The following is a 22,568-nucleotide window of genomic DNA, read 5'->3' as shown; positions in this document are numbered from 1 at the left end:
GGGAAGGAGAAGAGTGAGAGCTCGGTAATTTTTTCTTGGTTCCCTCCTGGGAGGCTTGTACAAGCTGGCTTCACCCCTTAACTGAAGAACATTGCACCTGCCAGGTAACCCTCTCTACACAGCTCTCTCTTTCTCTTTCTTCAGGTGTGGTAACCTGCTGCTAAGCCCCTGCCCTTGCTCCTTCAAGTCGAGGAGTCGTACCTCAAGTTACTAGTTGCAGGATACTTGCTTCACTTCTACTCACACCTTTGAAGACAGTGCCTTTATTAAACTTCCCTCTATTGACCCAACTGAATGTGCCAGATGTTTGTTGCTGGGACCCCAAATGACATGGCAATATCTGGTGCCTTGTGGCTTTAAAGGAAAATTCATCAACTGTGCCTGATAGCCTTCAGTAGAGGTTATTTTCCTACCACGCATCTCTTTGATTCTCTCATATGGCCTCTTAAAAAGATTGGCTACAGATGACTCATAGAGATTGTTGTGTGGGTCTTTAGCTTGGCTCAGATATAACATCTACCACAATTGTTTGCTGCCATTGATATGGCCCATGCTTTCCTCTAGATCTCTGTCCACTCCAACCAGCAGCCCTCCTTTCACTTGTGATGCTCAGTGACACACTCTCAGCATACTTAACTATGGTTGCATTAATTCTCCTGACTTGTACTACTCTGTGGTGTGGCAAGACCTTTTCCTTGGTGTTCCCCGTCTCCCGAAGAATTTTCTTGCAGGACTGTATCAATGATGTCCTTATCTAGAGCCCATTCAGAGGTATTTGTACATATTCAAGCTCCAGAATGTCAGTACCTGACTTCTGAGCATTAAATGTCTGTTGTCGGGTTTCCCTGGTGGTGCAGTGGTTGAGAGTCCGCCTGCCGATGCAGGGGACACGGGTTCGTGCCCCAGTCCGGGAAGATCCCACATGCCGTGGAGCAGCTAGGCTCGTGAGCCATGGCCGCTGAGCCTGAGCGTCCGGAGCCTGTGCTCCACAACGGGAGAGGCCACAACAGTGAGAGGCCCGCATACGGCAAAAACAAAACAAAACAAAACAAATGTCTGTTGTCAAATAGATTTTCCCCTGAAGGTGTCTTTTTCCAAGAAGGAGATTCAGTGCCTTGTCAACTTGTCTAGTGACCTGCATCTTATTCCAGTTTATATACACAGTCAGTCACCCATCAGTCTTCTACCTCGGAGCTCCCTTGAGTGGGAAGCCAAAGAAGCAGGAAGGACCCAAGTCAGTACACAGGAGAGGACTGTCATTCTGGCCTTGAGGTTTCCATCACTCTGACTGGAGTGACTCTGTTACTTTCCCTTGAGGCTTCCTTGTTAGATGATGGGCCTCCAAGAACTCTAGCAGAATGTGGAGTCTTTTAAAAAAAAAACAACAGTCTCTGAACCTCTGGATGTACATATTGTACAAGAACAACCTCTATACCATAGTTCCTAGGAACTACATCAGGATAGTCCAGACTCTGAGCACAATCATAGTCGTCCTCTGAGTACGACGGAATACGTGTTCAGGGTAGTAAGGCAAGATTGCCTGTTGCAAAGATGTTAATATAGCTAATGGCCCACATGTCACCAAAAAGGACTAGAAGACCCCATCTGTCTCAGTCATTCCAGTTATAAAGGAGATCAAAATGTCCCACTCAGCCTTAAAAACTGTTTTCTGAGATGAGAAATTATGTGATATTAGCAAGCTAAGGAAAAAGGTATGTATGATTTGAAACTAAGAATTTAACACCTCAAAACTCTAGGTGGACACTTTCCTTTTTACTGTCCAACCTGAAAATTCATCAGGGAAGCAAATGTCCCATCATAGATTTTGTGCTGGTAATTAAGTAATTAAACGGTCACTATAATGTGGAGCAGGCCTTACTAGGGAAGAGATCTGAATATCCAACTGCTTCACAGATTACATATTCATGTTCCTAGCTAAAATCAATCCCTCCGTTTGTGCACTAGATCCCATTGCCTTCGCCTCCTCAAGGATATCACTCCTGAAGTTCTCCCTCATCTCTGTCTTGCATTAGCAACTTTTTACTCCCTCTTGGAACATTTTCATTAGCATATAAACAGGCTGGGTTGGTTGTTTGTTTTTCCATCTAAAAAAAAAGCAATCAGTTCTCTTGACCCCATTTTCCCCTACCAATTTCCACTCCACTTCTTTGCTCCCATTTACAGAAAAATGTCTCAAATAGTTCCCTGTACTCATGGTCTCCAGGTTCTTTCCTCCTGTTCTTTCCTAAATCCACTGCAATCTGGCATTGACCCCTACCAGTCTACCACGACTGCTCTTATCAAGGTCACCAATGACTGCCAAGTAGCGGGAGCCAATGGCCAGCTTCCCAGCCTTCATGCTACTTGACTTAGCATGATCGTCTGACAAAGTGGACCACTCCCTTTTTGGATACTTTCTTTATTAGGCATCACGCTGTTGGCTTTCTTCCTACCTCACTGGTCACGCCTTCTCAGCTCCTTTTCTGGTTCCTCCTCAACTCCCTCAGTTCTTCACTTTAAGACCGTCCCGGGGATCAGCCTTAGCCTTTCTTCTCTTCTCCCTCTACGCTCATTCTCTTGTTGATCTTGTTGATCTGATTCAGACTATGAGCTTTAAATATGCAGTTAACCCCCATCTTTTTAATCTCTAGTCCAAGACCTTTCTCCCAAACTCCAGACTTATTTCAAAATTTCCACTGGGTTGTCTAACATACATCTCAAACTCAACATGTCCAAAATGAAACACTTGTTCTTCCCCTACAAACCTGTCCACATATCTAGACTTCCTCAACTCAGTTTATGGTAACTCCGTTCTCCTAGCTGCTCAGGCCAAAGCAATTTGAATCACTCTGACTCTTCTCATATTCTCACTCCCTGTAGCCAACCTTTTAGGAAAGTCTATTGGCTTTTCCTGTAAAATGTATTAGAATCTGACCACTTCTCACCACCTCCTCTACCATCACTCTGGTCCAAGCCACCATCATCTAGATTAACGAAACTGCTTCCTAACATATCACCTTGTTTGAGCCCCTTTAACATAACAGTCAGAATGATCCTTTTAAGCATAAGGCAGATCATATCATGCTTCTGCTCAAAGTCCTCAATGACTCTCCATTTTACCCAGAGAAAAAGCCAAAGTTGTAGGCTATAATACCCACATGATCTGGCATCCCCTCTTCCTTCTGATCATAATTCTGCTCCAGCCATCCTGTTCTCCTTTCTGTTTCTTGATCTCATCCTCTAGGGTTGTTTCTTTAGCTGTTCCCTCTGTCTGGACAATTTCCCCTCAGATAGCTCCCGACTAACTTTCTCACCTCCTTCAAGTCTTTGTTCATATCCTATTTGTACAATGAAGCCTATCCAGATCACCCTGTTTATTACCTCAGTCTAACCCCTACTCCCACCCAGCACTCCTGATCCTACCTAGCCTGCTCTACTTTTTGTTAACGCCATATCTTTTATTACTTAACATACTATACACTTATTGTTTATTTTCTATATCCCTGCTAAAATATGAGATCATAAGGGCAGGGATCTTTGTTTTATTCACTTTGTATCCTAAGTGCCTATAACAGTGCCTGACACATTTTAAGTGCCCAATAAATATTTGTTGAAATGTATGTCCTGGTCCATGAAAGCCTCGTTCTTTTAGGTAAAAGCCATGAATACACACAGCCCCAGAAGGAAAGCCTCTAGCACTGCCTCTGGGGCTGCTAGATGCATTCCAGTCCAATCCATTGCTGACCCCTGCTGGAACCCACTGACCAAGTTGCTGTCCCACCCTTGACTGCACAAGTGTACTCAAAACTCTTTGGGTGACAGGATGCTGCTGATACCCTCTCTGCCATCTATTTGTGCCATAAACACATCCTGCTTGGAGCAGTAATAACTATAATCCTTCCTTTTCCTTGGACTTTTCCTGATTCCAGGGGTCTGCAGAAGATAAGACTTTAGCTTCCTTTTGTTTTACTTATATTTAATAAGTTTGTTCTTTTGTAAGGACCCCATTAGTCGGGGATGGGAGTGGTTGCTCTTAGTTACACCTTCAGAACTAATAACTTAATCTTTTTGTTTTTTCTTTTTTTGGCTGTATCACATAGCTTCTGGGATCTTAGTTCCCCAACCAGGGATTGAACCCAGACCCTCAGAAGTGAAAGCACAGAGTCCTAACCACTGGACTGCCAGGGAATTTCCAAGAACTAATAACTTAATCTTTAACCAGACTAAAAATTGGTGAGAGGGAGATATGCTTTGAAAAATATTAATGTGATTTTTTTTCTTATTTTCTTCCATGCGACCATTACCTTTTTAACCAAAGGCATCCATTTGCCTCAAAAAACATCATGACAGTTATAGCAGGAATGCAAAGGTAAACAATGACTTTATTTCAGCTTTTGAAGCCTATAACTAAATAGTAATCTTGAAAGCTTTGTTGGGAAAGTAAAAGAAGCTCCAAATTTCAAATACTCTTAAATACTAAGAGCAAAGCATGAAGCCTGGACAAAAAGTTTCACTATAATCATAGGCGAAGCAAACTTAGAGTACGACAGTGGGAAGTTGTCACCTACTGAGAGAGGAAGTGAAGTGTTCTTCCAGCTGGAAGAGCCTAGGATAAGGGGAAGGTCAGTGGGGTTGAGACAAGACTTGCTGGTGCTTGTATCCCTGAGAAGGAACCCATCAGTCCCCTCATTCCTTGGGTCTTGGCCCAGAAAGGGGAAGATGGACATGACATCAGGAACCCAAATAAGTTGAAGTAGAATTTGGAACTTCTGGGCTCACCCTCCACTTCCACTGCAAGCTCAGCATAGTGCTAGGGCAACATGGTACCATCAAGAAGTAATTCTGAAATGGCTGAGAGATATCTAGGCAGATGGACCTGTGTGTGTAACCCAGTGTCTTATGGCCTTGGTGAGATATGGAAAGGGACCAGAATATATTTTATGTCTTGGCAAGAGGGTGCCAAAACGCTGAGAGAACCCAAGGCCCAGAAGAAGTCTGCATTTGGGATGAGAAAGTTGCATTCAACAGAGACCTCAGAACTAGAGGTTATAGCAGGACCATTGGCTCCAGCAGGGAAATGAGAAAGGCAGCCAAAGAACCAGACAGGACCTGTTGTTAACTCATTGGGCATAAGCACTATATGCCCAGAGATCCCTAGAATAGCTGCACAGCATGGAAAATGAGTGAGGACCCAGAGAACAGCACTGCACACAGCACTGAGACTGTTTTCCCTTCTGCCATGGGTTCCTGGCATTCAGAAACCATGGTGGGAAGGATCGGAGAGACCCTTGGAAGGAGGCAGCCCTGAGAGAGAATTTGACAAACTAAAATTTCTCCTCTGTCATTAACAGGAGTGGGAGCTTGCTAGTAAGATACAATTAGCTATAGATAATACAGGATGCTACCATTCTGTAAATGTTTGCACGTTTTTGACTGGTTTTCTTTTCTTCCCCTTTACTAAATATTTTGAAAGGGGAACTAGCATTCTGGGTCAAGCTCTGAATCATCAAGAGCTTTTTGTAAAAAAAAAAATGAGAGGAACAAAGAGTATTCTGGAAGAGGAGAAAGGAAGGAAGACCTGGGGAGGTGGAGAGACCTTCCTGAGGGAATTTAGATTGGGCTCAGTTCCTATGTGATTTAACCTTTGTTGGCACCACACCCCCACCCTCCCACCCCTGCAATGAGCTTAGAAAATGGGGACGGGTCTCTGAATTTCTAGAGAGGGATAGGAGAAGAAACCCCTGTCCAAATCCTGGAATAGGCATTAGAGCTCCTGAGCTGACATCTCTAATATATGGGCAAAAAGGGTTTTAATTACTTTAGATTCTTAGGGTACTATACCTTTTCTCAATATAAAACAATCTATATTTGTCCCACTAATGTATTATACTTTGAATTTTATTTTGACTCTGATATTAATCTTGTCATACCTGCTTGCTTTAATTAACATTTGCTTGGTATATCCTTTCCTACCCTACCATCTGCTTTTGTTTTTTAATCAATAGTATTTTCCCCCTCCTTTAAAATATCTTTCAGTTTTTTAAATGTAGGCAAGCAATACACGGAGATATGCTCACTTTAAAAGAGAAAAAGCATTATATATACAAGGCTAAAGATCCGCTGACTGTTTCGCAACCCTGGTTCTTTCTTTAAGCTGCCTGTTACTATCCTTTGACCACTTTTTTATTTGTCCTTATATCTTAAATTGTTGATTCTTTATATATTCTGGATATTAATCCTGTGCCTGTTAATTTTTTTTCAGAGTGTAGCTTGATATTTAACTTTGATTAGGTTTTCAGATGTAAAACATTTTAGAATTTGGATGCAGTCAAATCTGTCTTTTCCTTCTCTAAATTTTTGTTTTTAAAATTGTTGTGTCCTAAAAAAGAAGGTCTTTATCCAATGATTATAGCTTCCAGCTTTTTTATAAGCTTTTATAGCTTAAAAATGTTTAGGTCTTTACCATCTGGGATTTATTTTTCTGAAAGATTTGGGATAGAATGTAATCCTGTGTTTTATTTTGTTGATTTATTTAACTGAAGAGCCAATTGTCTCAATAAAATTTACTGACTAGTTTATCTTTTCCACACTGATGTGAAGTGCCTTATTGCTTATATGTCAGCTTCTATAGTCACAAGTCTATTTCTGGGTTCTTTATTCAATCCACTTATTTGTCTATTCCTGCACATTACCACACTGTTTTAATGACCATAGCTTTGTAGTATTTTGATATCTGGCAGATCAACTCTCCCTCCCTCCCTCTCCCCCCCCACCTCCCATGATCTTCTGTAATATTTCCTTGAAAAAGTTTCATGAAAAATCTTTTTGCTGTTTTGATTGGAATTTCATTAAATACATAAATTTGATAAAAGGATGGACATCTTTTTAAAAATTAATTAATTCATTAATTTTGTGGGGGGGGCTGTGTTGGGTCTTCATTGCTGCATGTGGGCTTTCTCTAGTTGCAGTGAGTGGGGGCTACTCTACGTTGCGGTGTGCGGGCTTCTCATTGCAGTGGCTTTCCTTGCTGCAGAGCACAGGCTTCAGTAATTGTGGCACGTGGGCTCAGTAGCTGTGGCTTGCAGGCTCTAGAGCGCAGGCTCAGTAGTTGTGGCACACGGGCTTAGTTGCTCCATGGCATGTGGCATCTTCCTGGACCAGGGATCAAACCCGTGTCTCCTGCATCGGCAGGCGGATTCTTAACCACTGCACCACCAGGGAAGTCCCAAGGATGGACATCTTTATAGTATTGAGTTTTACCATCTACAGGAACATTATTTATCCCCATTTAGTCATATTTTCTTTTACATCATTCAGCAAAATTCTATAGTCTTGTCTATAAAGGTTCTTTATGTTATTCATTGCTACTGTATATGAATGGAATCACTTAGTCTATTACATTTTCTGATTGATGATTGCTGGCATATAGGAAAGTCATTGATTTTCTCCTTTCTTCAATTAATGTAGTGAATTATATCAACAGAGCTCCATTATTGAATTAATCTTGCATTTCTGAGATAAATTTAATATTATCATGTTGCATTATTATTTTCATTTGCTGCTGAAATACAATTTCTAGTATTTTATTGTACTTGGGATTTTTGCATCCATCTTTATAAATAAAAAGTGGTGTATTATTTTCTTATCTTTTATATATCTTGTTTTGGTATTAAGGTTAGCTTAACTATATAACATGAAGTAAATTGGATAACTTTCTCTTTCCATGATTTAAAGCAATTTATAAAATATGGAAGTTACCTGTTTCTTGAAGGTTTAGAGAACTTGCCTATATAACCACCTAGACCTAGTGCCCTTTTTGGGGATAGATCTTTTACTACTGTTTCAGTTTCAGTTTTTCTATATCTTCTTAGACTATTTTGAAATTTTATATTTTCCTGTAAAATTAGCCATATATTTTTCAACTCTATTGATATAAAGTTGTTTGTATTATTCTCTTATAATTAGGAAAATCTGCTCATGCATTATGATTTTATGTCCTTTTTTATACCTGATAAATTTTTGTGCCTTCTCTCCTTTTTCTTAATATTTGCCAAAGAAATCTATTTTTAGTAGGCTCTTAAAAAGTGTTTCAGACCACTCTACTCACTTTCTTTTTCTGTTTCACTAACTTCTGCCTTTATCCATGGCAGTGTTTTTTCAAACTTTTTTCATTATTACCCCTCTAGGAAACTTTTTAGACCTCTTTTCCCTTAATCACTACTTTCTTCCCCCTGCAACCCGCAACCTTAAACCACACATATAGTACGTATCTGTTTATGTAGTATGGTCTTTTGAAGAGCCACAACCATTGTAATAGCTAACATTTTTTTCAGCCCTCAAGAACCGATTTTCGCTCCCTTGGGGGCAATATCTTTTCTACTGAGAATGCATTGCCCATGGTAATATCTGTTTCTACTTTCTTTGGGGTTATTTATTTTCCTTTTCTTCTGAGTTGAAAGCTTGTTCGTTCACTTCCAATTTTTTTTAAGTAAAAAATTGAAGGCTATAAACTGTACTTTCTCCCCCAGTGCTGTTTGCTTGCATCACAGAAGTTCTGCTGTTTTGTACTTTTGGTTTTCATTCAGTTCTAAATTTTTGTAATGGCCGCTTTTATCTGAGTTATGTAGGGGCTTGCTTTTATATTTCCCCATACATGGATTTTTGGGTAAGATTTTTATTGTATTTTTATGTGACTGCCTACCTGGAATTTGTTGAAACTTTCTATCTTACCACATGGCCAACTGAAATTCCTGCAATCTTTCAAAGTTTGATGTTTTCTGTAGGCTTTTGGTAGACACTTTTTAATCAATTTAAGAATTATTTTTGTTACCAGTTTGCTAAGGTGTTTTTACTTTTTATTTATTTTTAATTATTCTTTTATTGAAGTATAGTTGATTTACAATGGTGTGTTAATTACTGCTGTACAGCATGCTAAGGTGTTTTTAAATTAAATCACAAATTGGTGTTGAGTTTTAACAAATACTTGTTTTGGAACCAATTGAGATGATCATGCTTTTTTCTTCCTAATTTCTATTAATTTGATTAATTACTTTAATATATTTCATGTGTCTCATCTACCCTATGCTTTCCCTTAGAGGCCTAACTCTGTACATTCTCCAAGGCATATTTGTGTTCCCATTTACAATGATAATATCACTGAGACTAAGCTAAAAATGTTAGAAGTAATACATCTATATTTTCTTTAACCTTCTAATATACCCATCTTAGGGTTGATGGGATGATTTCCCATTGCTTTCTCTACAGATTCAGGTAGGTACCTCTCAATATTTCCCTGGATCTGAGATCCCTGGTGGAAGTGGGCATTTCTGTTTTCTCTCTGAGAGCTTGCTTCCATTCTTCTGTTATATCTCTTTGGGCTCTAATTACCTCCTCTAATTAAGGAATGACTAAATTACCACCCTCTTCTTTAGTCCCATCGTAAGATCATTTGGCTCTGCGTCATTTTCATTTTCCCATTTGTATTGTCAACTTTTTGTGCCCTTTAAGAACACAACCTTTCTTCTAAAGAAATCCTTTTCTTCCTCCAGATCAACTGGCCTATCTTCCTTCACTTTTCACCCTCCCACTGCTTCTATTTTGACTTCAAGGCCTGAACATATATTTGAAACAAATACAATTCTTACTTGATTTCCTGAAGAGACCTACTTCCTAGGAAGAGAAGAATCCAGGCACAACACTTTTTAATACTCTTCCTAGCCTTTGGAATTACAATAGCATTGCTTCTCTCTACCCCAAACCCCCATATAACAAATATTTGCATTTCCCTTTTTACGTTTATGATTAAAATCCACCATTCCTCTGTGATTGAACACACAACTTGAGTTCTTGAAATTCCCGTCAGGGCTCATATAGTCAACACATCAGGCACTTGGGACATAAATGCATGGTGACTCTGAATACCCATGTGAATTAAAGAAGTTGGCCCCTTCCATCAAGATTAGCCCAAATTGGGTGAAACTAACCTAATGCCACCTGCTAATCTCCAGCACAATTTAAGGGCTAGACTCTCCCAAGTTTGCTGTAAGTACACATGGAACTTATGCCATTAAGTTCCTTAAAGTCCTCATCTGCAATTCTGGCTGAGAATAAATGGCAGCACAAATTTTTCCATTCAATAGTGCCTTTCCCTTCTGCAGCAAGCCTGTCTCAACTATATCTATGTGAATCAAGATCAGCCACAGTGACCTGTACTTTTGCAAAGCTCTATGTCCAGTACCTCTAAAAAAATAATGACTTGCCTATGGACGTTAGCTACCATAAGCTGCTAGAACTTGAAAAGGCCAAAGAACTAAAAGGCCCAAGATCACTACAGCACTAAACCTGTGCCCTTGCAAACCAGATGTTCCATCTCTACACATCTTATTTTGGTCCACTAATTCCAGCCAGAGTGCCTACTTCTCAAGACTTAATAGCCAATGCATATTTGCATGTGTTGGGGCTTAAGGGGGAAAATTAATCATATCCATTTCCTTTCTAAGTTCTCAATCAACTAGGTAACAGATACAAGAATCAGACCAATGAGGATCAAAATATCAGTATTTTGTTGATGAGGCTGTACCTATAGCCAAAATTGGGCTTTCTAATACCAACCCTCCACTGCCTTTCCCACCCTTCCCAATTCCTCCTATTGGCATTACTCACCCAAAGAATATAGAAAGAAAACACTTACCTGGGGAGCTGCAAGGGGGAATGGCTGTTCCAAAAGTGGAGACACAGAGAAGTGCTCTTCAGACCTGCCTCTGGAAAGCAGGCCTGGGCCTCAGGAGGTGTGCTTACCATATGAAAGCTGGATCCGAGTGGAGTGGGTACATATTGCAGGCAGAGGTACAGAAGAGAGAAGAGAGCTTAGAAAGAAAGAGAGAGAGAGAGAGAGAGAGTGTGTGTGTGTGTGTGCGTGTGTGTGTCTGTACATGATGACCCTCTTCTGTATGTCTCCATCAGAGAACACAATCTTCCTTTGGAGATTAAGTAAGAGGTAGAGACAGAGGCCAAGAGTGATATTCCAATACAGTTTCCTACTTGGAGGAGAATAGGGAAATAGGGACAAATGACAGATTCTTGTCCCTGTGGGTGGGGCAAGGCCTGTACTCTTCATCCCCTCCCAGCAGGGGCAGGGGATCCAATTCTCTCATGCCCAAGGTCTGACCTGGAATTCAATCCCAGCTCCCAACCCAGATTTCGGGAAGACTTCTATTAAAAGATTCTGTTACTAGGTCATTCCTACATCAGAACTCAGGATGGTGGGAGTCGGGCAAGAGCCCAGAGGTTCAGATTGACCACAACCAAACCCCAGACATACTCACTTGCTGAGCTCCATCTGATGAACAAAAAGAAGCAAAAGAAACACTAATGAAACTAGGAAGACCCTTTCAAGGTATTTCACTAATAACAGGTCCTCAAGAGCTGTCTGGCCACTGGAGTGAAAAGGGTAACAACAATAACCAAAGCTAAGAAAGATCAGCCTACTAATATTACCATTGTCTGTCTCCCTTCCCACCACCCCAAGTCCTTGGAGAAGTCACTGAAAGACATGCTACATTTAGCTTGTCAGAGGCCTTTCCCAGACAAAAGTCCCCAAGGTACAAGAACTCAAATAAGGACACTACTTGGGAGATTGAAAATCAAAAGTTATTTATCAGAGGGTGATTGGAAAAGTCACGCTTTCTCGAGCCCAATTCCAGAATGGTCAGTGGGAGTCTCTCTCCTGTTAGCTTCATCGGTCCACCTACCCAATGGTAGATCTTCTACTGAAGGGGACAAAAGGGAAATCACAGTCCTCAAGGGGGCCCCAGAGTTCCCTTCCTATCAAGTCCCAGCTGAGGAGACAAACCGAACAAAGGGAGGACTCTTTCCACCACCAAAACCCACCTTCACAATTGTGGGCCTCCTATTCCCACAAGTAACTCAAGGAAAGCTCCACCTACCCTGCTTAGTCCTCATCAGGAAACACTGAACCTCTTCATACCCTTTGAGTCCTTCCTAAATACCCTTCCTTCACTTAGTGTAGGGGCACTTATTAGAGTCCCAGTGTTCACATCACTTACTCTCTCAAGGAAGATAGAGTGCCCAGGACTAGAAACTGGCATTGAAAATTTATCTACCAGATCAAAAGGTAAAGTCTCTCCCAAGATGCTAAAGAGGCATTCCCACTTTAAGTCCACATGGTGTGGAAGGAGGGAATGGACCCAACCTGCTAAGAAAAGGGCTTTGGGGTTAAACACAACAGGCAAAGGGTTCAGCGGGGACTGGACAGATGAAGGAACGTAGAAATGATAGGGAATAGGGAAGGAGAGGATCCTGGTGGTAGTAAAGGAGAGTGGTGCCCTTTGACTAAGGGCCCAGATGGGGTAACTAAGCATGAGGGAAAGAGTCACTCAGAAGGCCAGATAACTAATTTCTAGTCATGGCTTTTGCCAGCAACTCAGCATGTGACTTCGAGCTTACCTAGCCTTCAGTACCTTCATCTGCAAAACAGGGGAAAGAGGTTTGTTTAACTAGATGCCTATTATGGTCCTTTGAGAGTCTGGCATCCTCCACAAACGTGATTGGTGGACTATAAAAAGATATTCAGGAGGGGACTAAAGAGGACTTTACCAGAGCAGGAAATGCCTTTCAGCCCCATCTCTAATGAAAGGGTCACATGTATACACATTCACACATACATAAGCAGAGTGGCCAACAATTTCATCCATAGCAGCAGAAACACTTACAGAGAAAAATAAATACTGGTGATGCTCAGTTCCTGCACTGGGGGAGAGGGGTCCTGAGGATGTAACTTGGAGGGGCTCCAAGGTCAGGGGAGAAGGGTCCTCCTATTTGACAGTAACTTTCACCTTGCTGTCCCTTCCCCAAATCCAGAGCAGCTAGCTGTTTGAAAGAAGCCGCTCCCACCTTCCCCTCCCCAAACCACCAACTCACCTGTTGCAGAAACAAAAATGCACAGACCCCAAGGGAAATAACCCCCTAGCTAGCCACTAAGAAATGAACAGAATCTACCACACCTGAGGTTACTTGGGAGTGTGGCCAGCTGGGACCCAAAACCCCTATTTCCCTGAACGTTAACAATGGTTCTGAAAGGTCTTGGTTTGGACCTATCTCAACCACTGTCACTTGGGTTTGCCCTCTTGGTGAAGTGGGAACTAGCCTGGATCACCCTTTTATTTCTGGTGCATTTATGATTGTTTCCAAATTTTTAAACCAATATCATTGCGAGTGAGCCAGGAAGTTACTTCTCCAAGTAGCACTTCAAATTAGAAGAAAAGCTACGACACAAGTGCAGGGTTCCAACCCTTGCAACAGGACCTGCAAACAGGCTCGCACCACCCCCCAGACACCAAGAAGCATCTCCCAGCCATACATCCACATGGACTCTTACATGGCCTCTCCTAGCAGAGGTAGCTGGGGCAGTTGGGGAGTGGGGGATATCAATCTCCTATCAACCTGTGATCCCTGTTTAAAATACACTAAAAATACATTAGTAAACATTGCTGTTTACAGAAATAGAAATCATTTCTGTTTCCAAAGGCCTCTCACCATCCCAGTCTTGGACATTTCCAAGACTGCCACCCCTGACACCCTCTCCAAGGTCCGCCCTGGTGGATGGGTAAGACACTAGAGTCCTTTGAGACTGAGAGCTCCTCAGGCACCTGAGAATTCCAGTTTCACATCTCTGGTTCCCATGGAAGGGAGACTCTTCAGGACTCTGGAGAGTACCGGGGTTCATCCCTTCTTATCAGTTCCTGGGGCTGTCTTGAGGCAAACCCCCCTTTTTTGGATGCTATACGTGTTGTAAGCATTCCTGCTATTTTCGGGCCCACAGTCCCTCCCCAGAGTCCAACGTGCCTGCCTGGACCCACTCTCAGAGCGGAGAAGCCAGTCTGTGCCTTGGTCTAATCACTCTGGGAAAGAGGGATGGGCAGAAAGAAAGCAAGGACAATGGTCTGGGGGATCGTCCTTGAGGGGACAACTAACAGCAATGACTGTCAGACAAGCAGGTGGTAAAGCTGAGCACCTGCCCGGGGACGGAGCCGGAGCTGTCCACCAGGTTGGCGGGTTGCGAGTCGACGCGGGGAGTGCGACGGCGCCCCCGGTACTCGATCATGTCGGGATGATAGGCTGGGTGGCGGCGGGCGTGCTTGGTCAAGTGGTCGCTCCGGGAGAACTGCTTGGGGCAGAGGGGGCAGGAGAAGCGCTTCTCGCCCGTGTGCGTCCTGTAGTGGCGGGCCAGCTCGTCGGAGCGCGTGAACTTCTTGTCGCAGTCGAGCCAGTCGCAGGAGAAAGGGCGCTCACCCGTGTGGGTGCGCTGGTGGGACTTCAGATGTGATGACTTGTAATAAGCTTTGTTGCAGCCCGGGAAGGGGCAGCGGTGGCGCTTGGCAGCAGGTGTGACTGGCCTCCGACGGGGGCCTGGACCCGTGGCGGGGGCCGGGCCCGCCCCAGGGGCCACGCCGGAGACCGCGCCAGGGTGGGCAGGCACTCCCGGGATGGCTGGCGCGCCAGGGACCGCGAGCGCGCGGGAGGAGTGCTCGGGTCCGGAGCTGGTGGCCGGGATCAGCTTGGAGCACAGGGTCGGGCCGGAGCACGGGGTCGGGTCGGAGGAACCGGACGAGGCGCGCAGAGCTTCCCCCGAGTACTCTCCAAAGCACCCCCTAGAGCCGCCGCGCAAGTCAGCCAAGACGCTTGCAGCCAGCAGGTGGGGCGCGGCGCCGCCCGCGCCGGGGCTGGGGGCGGGGACCTGGGGGAACGGGGGGACCGACACGGGCCCCGGTGGCCCCGGACCCGGCAGAGCGGACTCCGGCGGCGCCGCACCCACCTCCGAGCTTGCCGCTCCGCCCGCGCCCTCGGGGTCCGGCAGGCGGCGGTGAACCACGGCACCCGCGGACATGGACACCAAGCACTCGGCGGCGAAGTAGTCCAGGCACGCCACGGCAGCCGACATGCTGGCACCGCCGGGCCGCCGGCGCGCGCCGTCCGAGCGCGGCCGGCCGCGGGCGAGAGAGTTCTCGGGAGCGTCCGTCCCGCAGCCTCGGAGCGAGAAGCAGGAGGCCCGGTGCGCGCCGCCCGCCACCCGCCGCCGCCGCCCGCGCGGCGCCCGCCCCGCCTGACGCGCCCCTGACGCACCGGAGCCCGCGGGGGCGGCGGGACCCGCCCCGGCCGCAGGACACCCCCTCGGAACGCGCGGCCCACCGGGCTAAGTCATTTTTAACAGCCTAAGAAATTATCTTGTCTTCGCGTTCTTGCCTCTTCTGGTGAGCCAGGTAATTTTAATAAAGAGAAAACTCCCCGATCGTAACTTCTGGGCAGCCTGCCGGCTTCGCTCCCCCTTCGCCCGCTGGTCCTCCGCCAGCTGGGTGTCCGGCGGAGTCCGAGAAACTTTTTTTTTAAGGGAAAAAAATGCTTATACCTGACATGTCTTTCGATTCATAATTACGATTGTTAGTTAAGCGGGCTGGAATTACATTTCACTTCTGTTACCGCTGTCAGATCGAATTTAAAATATCCCCGAGTCTTCATCAAAAAAGTTTTCTCATCTAACAGTTCCACTGCTAACCCAGGGTCCGTACCAATTCCCTAAATAGAGCCACTACGTAGCCATTAATTAATAGCATTTTGAACCAGAAACATTTTTAACCTTGAAAAAAAGCAAAGAATCCCCTCATGGTTGAAATTGAAACTTAAAATCCTTTGAGTAACGATTTAACTATTCAACCAACGAAAGAAAAATGCATGTTTAAACTGCTTTAACCTGTCACAGGCATACAAACAAATTTCCACGCTGTAATATAAATTATAGACTAGCAGCGAGATAAACACATTAAAATGGATTCCCACAACTTTAATAATAGAAAGTCACGTTTCCAATTAGGCAACATCTTTTATTTTTCTCTTGACAAAAATTAAAAATAAGAAAATGCAGCAATTTATATAGAATTGCTCATATGGCGTTTTGTGATTGTGGAGGTTTTTCTCTTTATATAATCAGATATATGTATGTATATGTTTACATTTCTTCACTGCTTTCATTTTTTTCTTCTTTTGAATTTTAAAAAATTAAAAACACAGAAAAGCAAACAGGATAATTTCTAAAAATAGTCATAGCGTACCGTTTTTGATGTATACAAGCTTCACTTACATATTTTTGAATTATGTGCAGTTTATTTGCAATTCTTCAGTACTTATTCTTTTGAACATTAAAAATACATATATCTCAAGAATAACAAATATTCATGTATTACTTCTTAGGGTAATCAAATGTGAAATATTTGTCACATTTGCTTCAGGTTTTTTATTTTTATTAATAATTCCAGATAGAGTTGAATGTCACCTTATTTTCCTCCCCAGTTCCATTCACCTTTCTCTCTCCTTACTTGCCTAGGTAATCAGTATCATAAAGTGTGTATTCTTCCAGCATTGTTATTATTCTTTATTACCTAATTACCTATATATATTATATGTAAATATATGTCCATGCTTATATATTTTAAATTTTCTTTATAAATGGTACAGTAGTGTACATATCATTTTGCAACTTACTTTTTCCCCTCAGTATGATTTTGAGAACTATCCATGTTGACACTTATAGAATCTGCTTTATTCATTTCAGTAGTTTTATGATCTTGTCAGCTTTGTTATCTTTATGGAGATTCTATTCTAAAACAGATAATTATTATAAAGCTGCTTGCTTCAAAATTTTAGAGAATTAACTCTTTATCTACACATATTAAAATTCTATCAGATAGAATTCTTTACTAGCTGTTTTTTAAAAATATTATTATTTAGAAAAAAATCTAAAGCTATTTTAAAATGCAGAGAGAGTATTACAGGCACCCATGCACCTATCTCATGTAATTGGTAAATGTTAGCATTTTGCCATACCTGCTTCAGGTCTGTTTCTTTTTTTAATTGAACTATTCAACTTTCTGATAAAATTGAAGTCCCTTTGCACTCCTCCCCAAAACCATTCTCCACCCTTTTCTCCAAAGGCAAACATTATCACGAATTTGGTATGTAACTTTTAAATCTAGGCTTTATACTTTTACTACATATGAACCCATACAAATACAGAGTACTGTTTTGATTTTTTAAATGCACAGGTATGGTGTTGGACTATGCATATTCTGTGACTTGTTTTTTCTTTTTCTTCATGGTATGTTTTCATTCTTTCCATGTTGATAAATATAAATCCAGTGCATTCATTTTAATTGCTGTATTGTAGATCCATGCATGTGAACGTGCTGGGTTTATTCATTCCCCTATTGATGAATATTTAAGCTGCTGCCAATATTTTGGTATTAAGGGCAATGCTAATATGAACATATGTGTACATGTGTCTTCTATAGGTAGGTAGAATTTCTCTGTCTACCTATATGGGGAATTGCTAGGTTACACACACATTTGCAGTTTATTAGAGACTGCCAAATGGTTCTCCAATTTATACACCCATCAGCGGTGTATGAGAGTTCTTGTTTCCCTCACATGACCTTCCCTTACTTTCTAGATTCAGACTTTTCTTATTTCTGACAATTTGATTTTTTTTTTTAAAGCTCAGTATCTCATCGCTTTATTTGGATTTCCCTCACTGCCAAAGAGGTTGAGCATATATTTACTGGTTATTAAGGTTTCTGAGTCTGTGGTTTGTTTTTTCATAGTCTTTATCCGTTTATCCAGTGGGCTGTGTATGTTTTCATCTTTTTCCCTCTTGATTTGTAGGAGTTCACATATATTAACATTATATTGTCTCATTCTGTGACTTCTCTTTTAACTTCCAATAACTTTTGAACTATAGAAAATTTAAACTGTAGTCATTCACTGATCTTCTTTATAGTTTGTGTCATTTATGTCATATTAAGACAACTCTCCACACGTGATGCCACAAAGATAGCCTCCTGTGTTTTTTCCCTTAATGTTTTAAAGTTTTGTTTTTCCACACTTGTAAAATTGATCCGTCCAGGACTTATTTTTTGGAATGGTGTGAAGTAGGAATTTAATTTTATTCTCCCTCCCTCCACATGGAAAACCTGTTGTCATGACCTGATTTACTAAACAGTCTTTCATTCCTCCCATTAATGTGTAATGCCACTGTGATTATAAATTAAATTTCCGTACATTCATGGATATATTCCTACTTTGTCCTTTTCTATTGATCAAACCAATTCTGAGACGGTACTACAAAGTTTTAATTATTACGGCTTTATTATAAGTCTTCACCTATAGAAGGGCATTTCCTCCATTTGTTCATTAAAAAAACTGTACCAGCTATTTTTTGGACTTCTGCTCTTCCATGTTAACTTTAGTATCAGTTTGTCAACTTCCACTGAAAAATCTTCTCAGTATTTTGCTGAGTTAAATTTGTAGGTTAAATTTTGGGAGATATGACATCTTTATAAAACTGAGTCATCCAATACATTAATATTATTCTGATTTCCTCATATCCTTCCATAACATTTTATACTTTGTGTATAAAATGCTTGTACCTCTTTGTTAGATTTATTCCTCAGTACCTTACAGTTTTTGTTGCTTTTTCAAGTGGGATCCTTTAAAAAATTTTTAAATTGGTTAGTGCTGCTGTTTGGAAAAGTTACTGATTTTGGAATAATCCTGGTTTTTTTGGCTGTGCCACGTGGCTTGTGGGATCTTAGTTCCCCAACTGGGAATTGAACCCGGGCCCTTGGCAGTAAGAGCGCAGTGTCCTAACCACTGGACCGCCAGGGAATTCTCATGGAATAATCCTGTTTTAGCAAATATGCTGAACTTTCTTACTGTTTATTTGTAAATTCTCTTGTATTTTTATGTAGATAATATTATCCTTAAATAATACTCTTAATACCTTCTCCTTTTCTTATGTCATTGGCTGGGCTGGGACCTCCAATATAACATCAAATAGCAAGAATGAGAGCAAGCATTGTTTTCCTATTTCTATCTCGTTGAGAATGTTTCTAATGCGTCATCATTATTTATGGTAGTTGCTATAAGTTTTTGGTAGAAACGCTTTATAAGGTTAGGGAGTTCCCTTCTATCCCAGTTGAGTTTGAAGTAGGAATATTTTAAAACCATGAAATGAACATTGAATTTTGTTAAGTGCTTTTCCTAAAACTTTTGAGATGATTATCGGTTTTGTCTTTGATATGTTAAAATAACGGGTCACTTTGATAGATTTTTCTAACGTAGATTTATCCTTGCATTCTTTGACATAAACCTTGTTTTGCCATAATGTACTATTATTTTTTAATACACTACTTCATGCAATTTGCAAGTGCTTTTTATTTTAGGATCTATGTTCCTAAATGATATTGGCTTATGATCTTCGTTTCTTGTGCTACCTTTGTCCATGTTTATACCAGTCTCATAAAATGCATTTAGAGGTTTCCCTTTTTCTACTTTCTGTAACGGTTTGTATGAGATAGGTATTATTTGTTCCTTGAATGTTTGGTAAGTCTCATCTGTGAAACAATTATATTTTGAAAATTCAGTTCAGTTTCTCTCATGATTATTAGTTTATTTGGATTTTCTATTTCTTCTTGAGTCAACTTTGTTAATTCACTTTTTTTCTTTAAAAATTAGGTATTACATTTAAGCCTCTAAAATTTTGGTATGTGGTTCACAGCATTCCCTCATTATTTAAAAATTCTCTACAGTATCTGTAGTTATATCCTCCTTTTCATTCCTGATATTACATACTTGTGAATTCTCTTTTTTTCTTTTTGTCTTAACAGGTTTGTCTTAAAATGTAGACAACAGAAGTTTGTCTACACTTTAAGACAAACCTATAGAAGTGTGTCTATAATCTTTTCAAATAGTCAGCTTTTGCTGATCATATCCGTTTCTTTTAAAATATATTTAATTTTATTTATTTTTATTAATCTCTCACACTTTTGTCTAGTTTAGCATGTTACACCTTTTTTAAAAGAAGTTTTTCAACTTAAATACCTAACACATTAATTTCCAATCTTTCTTATTTTTTCTTTTTGAATAAATTTATTTATTTATTTATGGCTGCGTTGGGTCTTCGTTGCTGTGCGCCGGCTTTCTCTAGCTGCGGTGAGTGGGGGCTACTCTTCCTTGTGGTGTGCAGGCTTCTCATTGTGATGGCTTCTCTTTGTTACAGAGAACAGGCTCTAGGTGCACAGGCTTCAGTAGTTGTGGCACGTGGGCTCAGTAGTTGTGGCTCACAGGCTCTAGGCTCGTGGGTTTCAGTAGTTGTGGCACATGGGCTTAGTTGCTCCACAGCATGTGGGAATCTTCCCGGACCAGGGCTCGAACCCGTGTCCCCTCCACTGGCAGGAAGATTCTTAACCACTGCGCCACAAGCGAAGTCCTTTTCTTATTTTTTTAAAAATATAACTTAGGGCTATAAATTCCCCTTGAAGAGAAATTTCCCAAGCTTTATCTCTATTCCACAGGTTTCAAAATAGTGCTTCCATTGTCATTCAGTCCTATGTCATAATTCCGTTGTGACTTCTTAAACACTAAATTTTCAGAAGGGTGCTTTCCATAGATGACAGGATCTGTCCTACCAACAGTACAGAAAAAGTAGCATTTACTTTTGTGTAGGTGATCACCTAAGGGAAGCTCTTTCTGAAAAAAAGGAGGTGCCTCTGTGTTTAATGTAAGTGTTTGCTTACGTTTTTCTTAATTTGTGGATGTGGCGCTTACACTGCAAATTGTCTAGATGATCCTCTTGAAATTTGGAAAAGCAATGCAAATGAGGGGCTTGGGGTTGGGGTGCTAATACTGATTTGGAGGTTGCTGAAGGAGCTCTTCCAGTTCCAGTGGAAGACACACAGTCTTCAACCTCTGGGAAGGGCCTCCCAAGAGATTCCTCTGTATGAAAAGAAGCATAGTTGGAGGAAGTGGCAGGGAAGAGATGCCTTATACATAGGTAGTTTCTCTGGATAGGGAGGGGAGTTTTCTTGTTTCTTGGGGTTGAGGAATTCGCTGGATAATGGACAGAGCATCAGTTGTTTAAGTTGATGAGAAGACTTTGGGGTCTCTATATAGGTGGTGTTCTATCACTTGAGCTGATCTGTAACCAGTGCATATTATGTAACCTCTTAGGAATTTGCTCTGGAAGTAATGGAGGATTATTTGAAATGGAAAGTAGAATAAGGGTAATTCCTCAATGTAGTGTTTACTGCAGCTTGAAGTAAATGTTACAGAAATGTTACCTCTCCCAAGCTTATTCAGAAGCTTCCAGGAGCAACGTCAAAGAGATGTTCCTGAAAGCCTGGAAAGGATGACCTGTCTACCCCTTTGGTCACAAGTGGTTCAAAGGAGGCACATAGTAGGCATTCTATAAATATATATGGAATAAATGAATAGGAATATATAAACTGACAGATTAGTATCACCATTCATGATTACCAATCTCAAATAGACATTCAACATTCCCAGAAATATTGCAAACCCATTGCATCTTTACCAGTCTCCTTCCCCACTTTTGGCAAAGGCCAGTCCATTCTCATGAGTTATAGCCCCATTACTTCTTGTTTCTCAAGGTCCACAAACGATAACATATCTCTTCTCTCTCCATCATCTTCTGTTTTTCCTTCTCTACAGAATAATTTCAATCAACATTCAATAATGGACTAATATCTCCAATTTAAAAAAACTCCCCCCTTGACTCTCCATCTCCTCTAGCTACTGTCACATAGCCATATTCCCCTTTAAAGCCAAATTTCTCAAGAGTTGGATATCTTATCTGTCCTCTGTCACCATTTCCATACCCTCATGTATTATTAAAATCGCTCCAATATTTAGCCCTTACTTTGCTACAGAAATTCTTTTTGTTAAGATCAATATTGATTCACAACGATGTGAATGTACTTAATGCCACTGAACTGTATACCTAAAAATGGTAAATTTTGTTACGTATATTTTATCACAGTAAAAAATCTCTTTTCTCAAAAAGAAAAAAAAAAAAAAGATCAACATTGGCCCATGTTGCTAAATCGAATCTTCAAATTAATAGATCTTTGAGGGCAGTTGAGTCATCCTTGAGATACTTTTGGCTCCTGTGGCACTACATTCTTTTGGGCTTTCTTCCGTCTTTCTAACTGTTCCTTTTCAGTCTTAACTGTTCATTTATCTTCCTTTACCTAACCTTTAAAATTTTAAGTTCTGCAGAATTCTGTACAATGCCCTCTTCTCTCAATTCTACCCATTCTCTCTACCCACTTTTAACATTTTCCATGACTTAGGTACACCTATATACCAACAATTTATGAACTTATAATCTTTACACCAGACATATTTTCCAGAGATGTCAGGTAGTTTTGTATCCCTATGACTACTGACAACTACCCAGTCCTCCTGAGATGTCTCATAGATGTCTCAAACTTAATATATTCAAAAGCTGACTTATTGGTTATTACCCCCAAATCTAATCTTCCTGTATTTTTCTCTGTCTCAGCAAATAGCACTTTCATACATCCTGTTCCTCAAGCCAGGAAACCAGGTGTCATTCTTGACACCTCCCTCTCCATCAGCCCCCACATCTAACTCATCCTAATGTTTGGTTAATTCTACCTTCAAAATGTACCTTGACCATT

At 41.3% G+C, this 22,568-nt stretch overlaps 2 protein-coding genes across 2 annotated transcripts in view; both read right to left on the bottom strand.

Annotated features, from left to right (window-relative positions):
* The window catches only part of TSGA13 (testis specific 13), a 38,966-nt gene extending 36,607 nt beyond the window's left edge, over nucleotides 1–2,359 (bottom strand). Inside the window, exon 1 of the mRNA XM_033432448.2 lies at nucleotides 2,279–2,359. Coding sequence (XP_033288339.2) covers nucleotides 2,279–2,359 — 81 coding nt within the window. The remainder of the gene's footprint in view (nucleotides 1–2,278) is intronic.
* Nucleotides 2,360–11,631: 9,272 nt separating this feature from the next.
* Nucleotides 11,632–17,136, bottom strand: KLF14 (KLF transcription factor 14). The gene has a single exon (XM_004272188.4). It carries the CDS (start codon nucleotides 14,957–14,959, stop codon nucleotides 13,988–13,990), a length of 972 nt encoding a protein of 323 aa, XP_004272236.1. The 5' UTR covers nucleotides 14,960–17,136; the 3' UTR covers nucleotides 11,632–13,987.
* Between the last annotated feature and the right edge of the window lie 5,432 nt (nucleotides 17,137–22,568).

This window comes from Orcinus orca, chromosome 9, assembly GCF_937001465.1.
Source record: "Orcinus orca chromosome 9, mOrcOrc1.1, whole genome shotgun sequence".
Classification (NCBI taxonomy): Eukaryota; Metazoa; Chordata; class Mammalia; order Artiodactyla; family Delphinidae; genus Orcinus; species Orcinus orca.
This window is presented reverse-complemented; position numbering and strand designations above follow the sequence as displayed.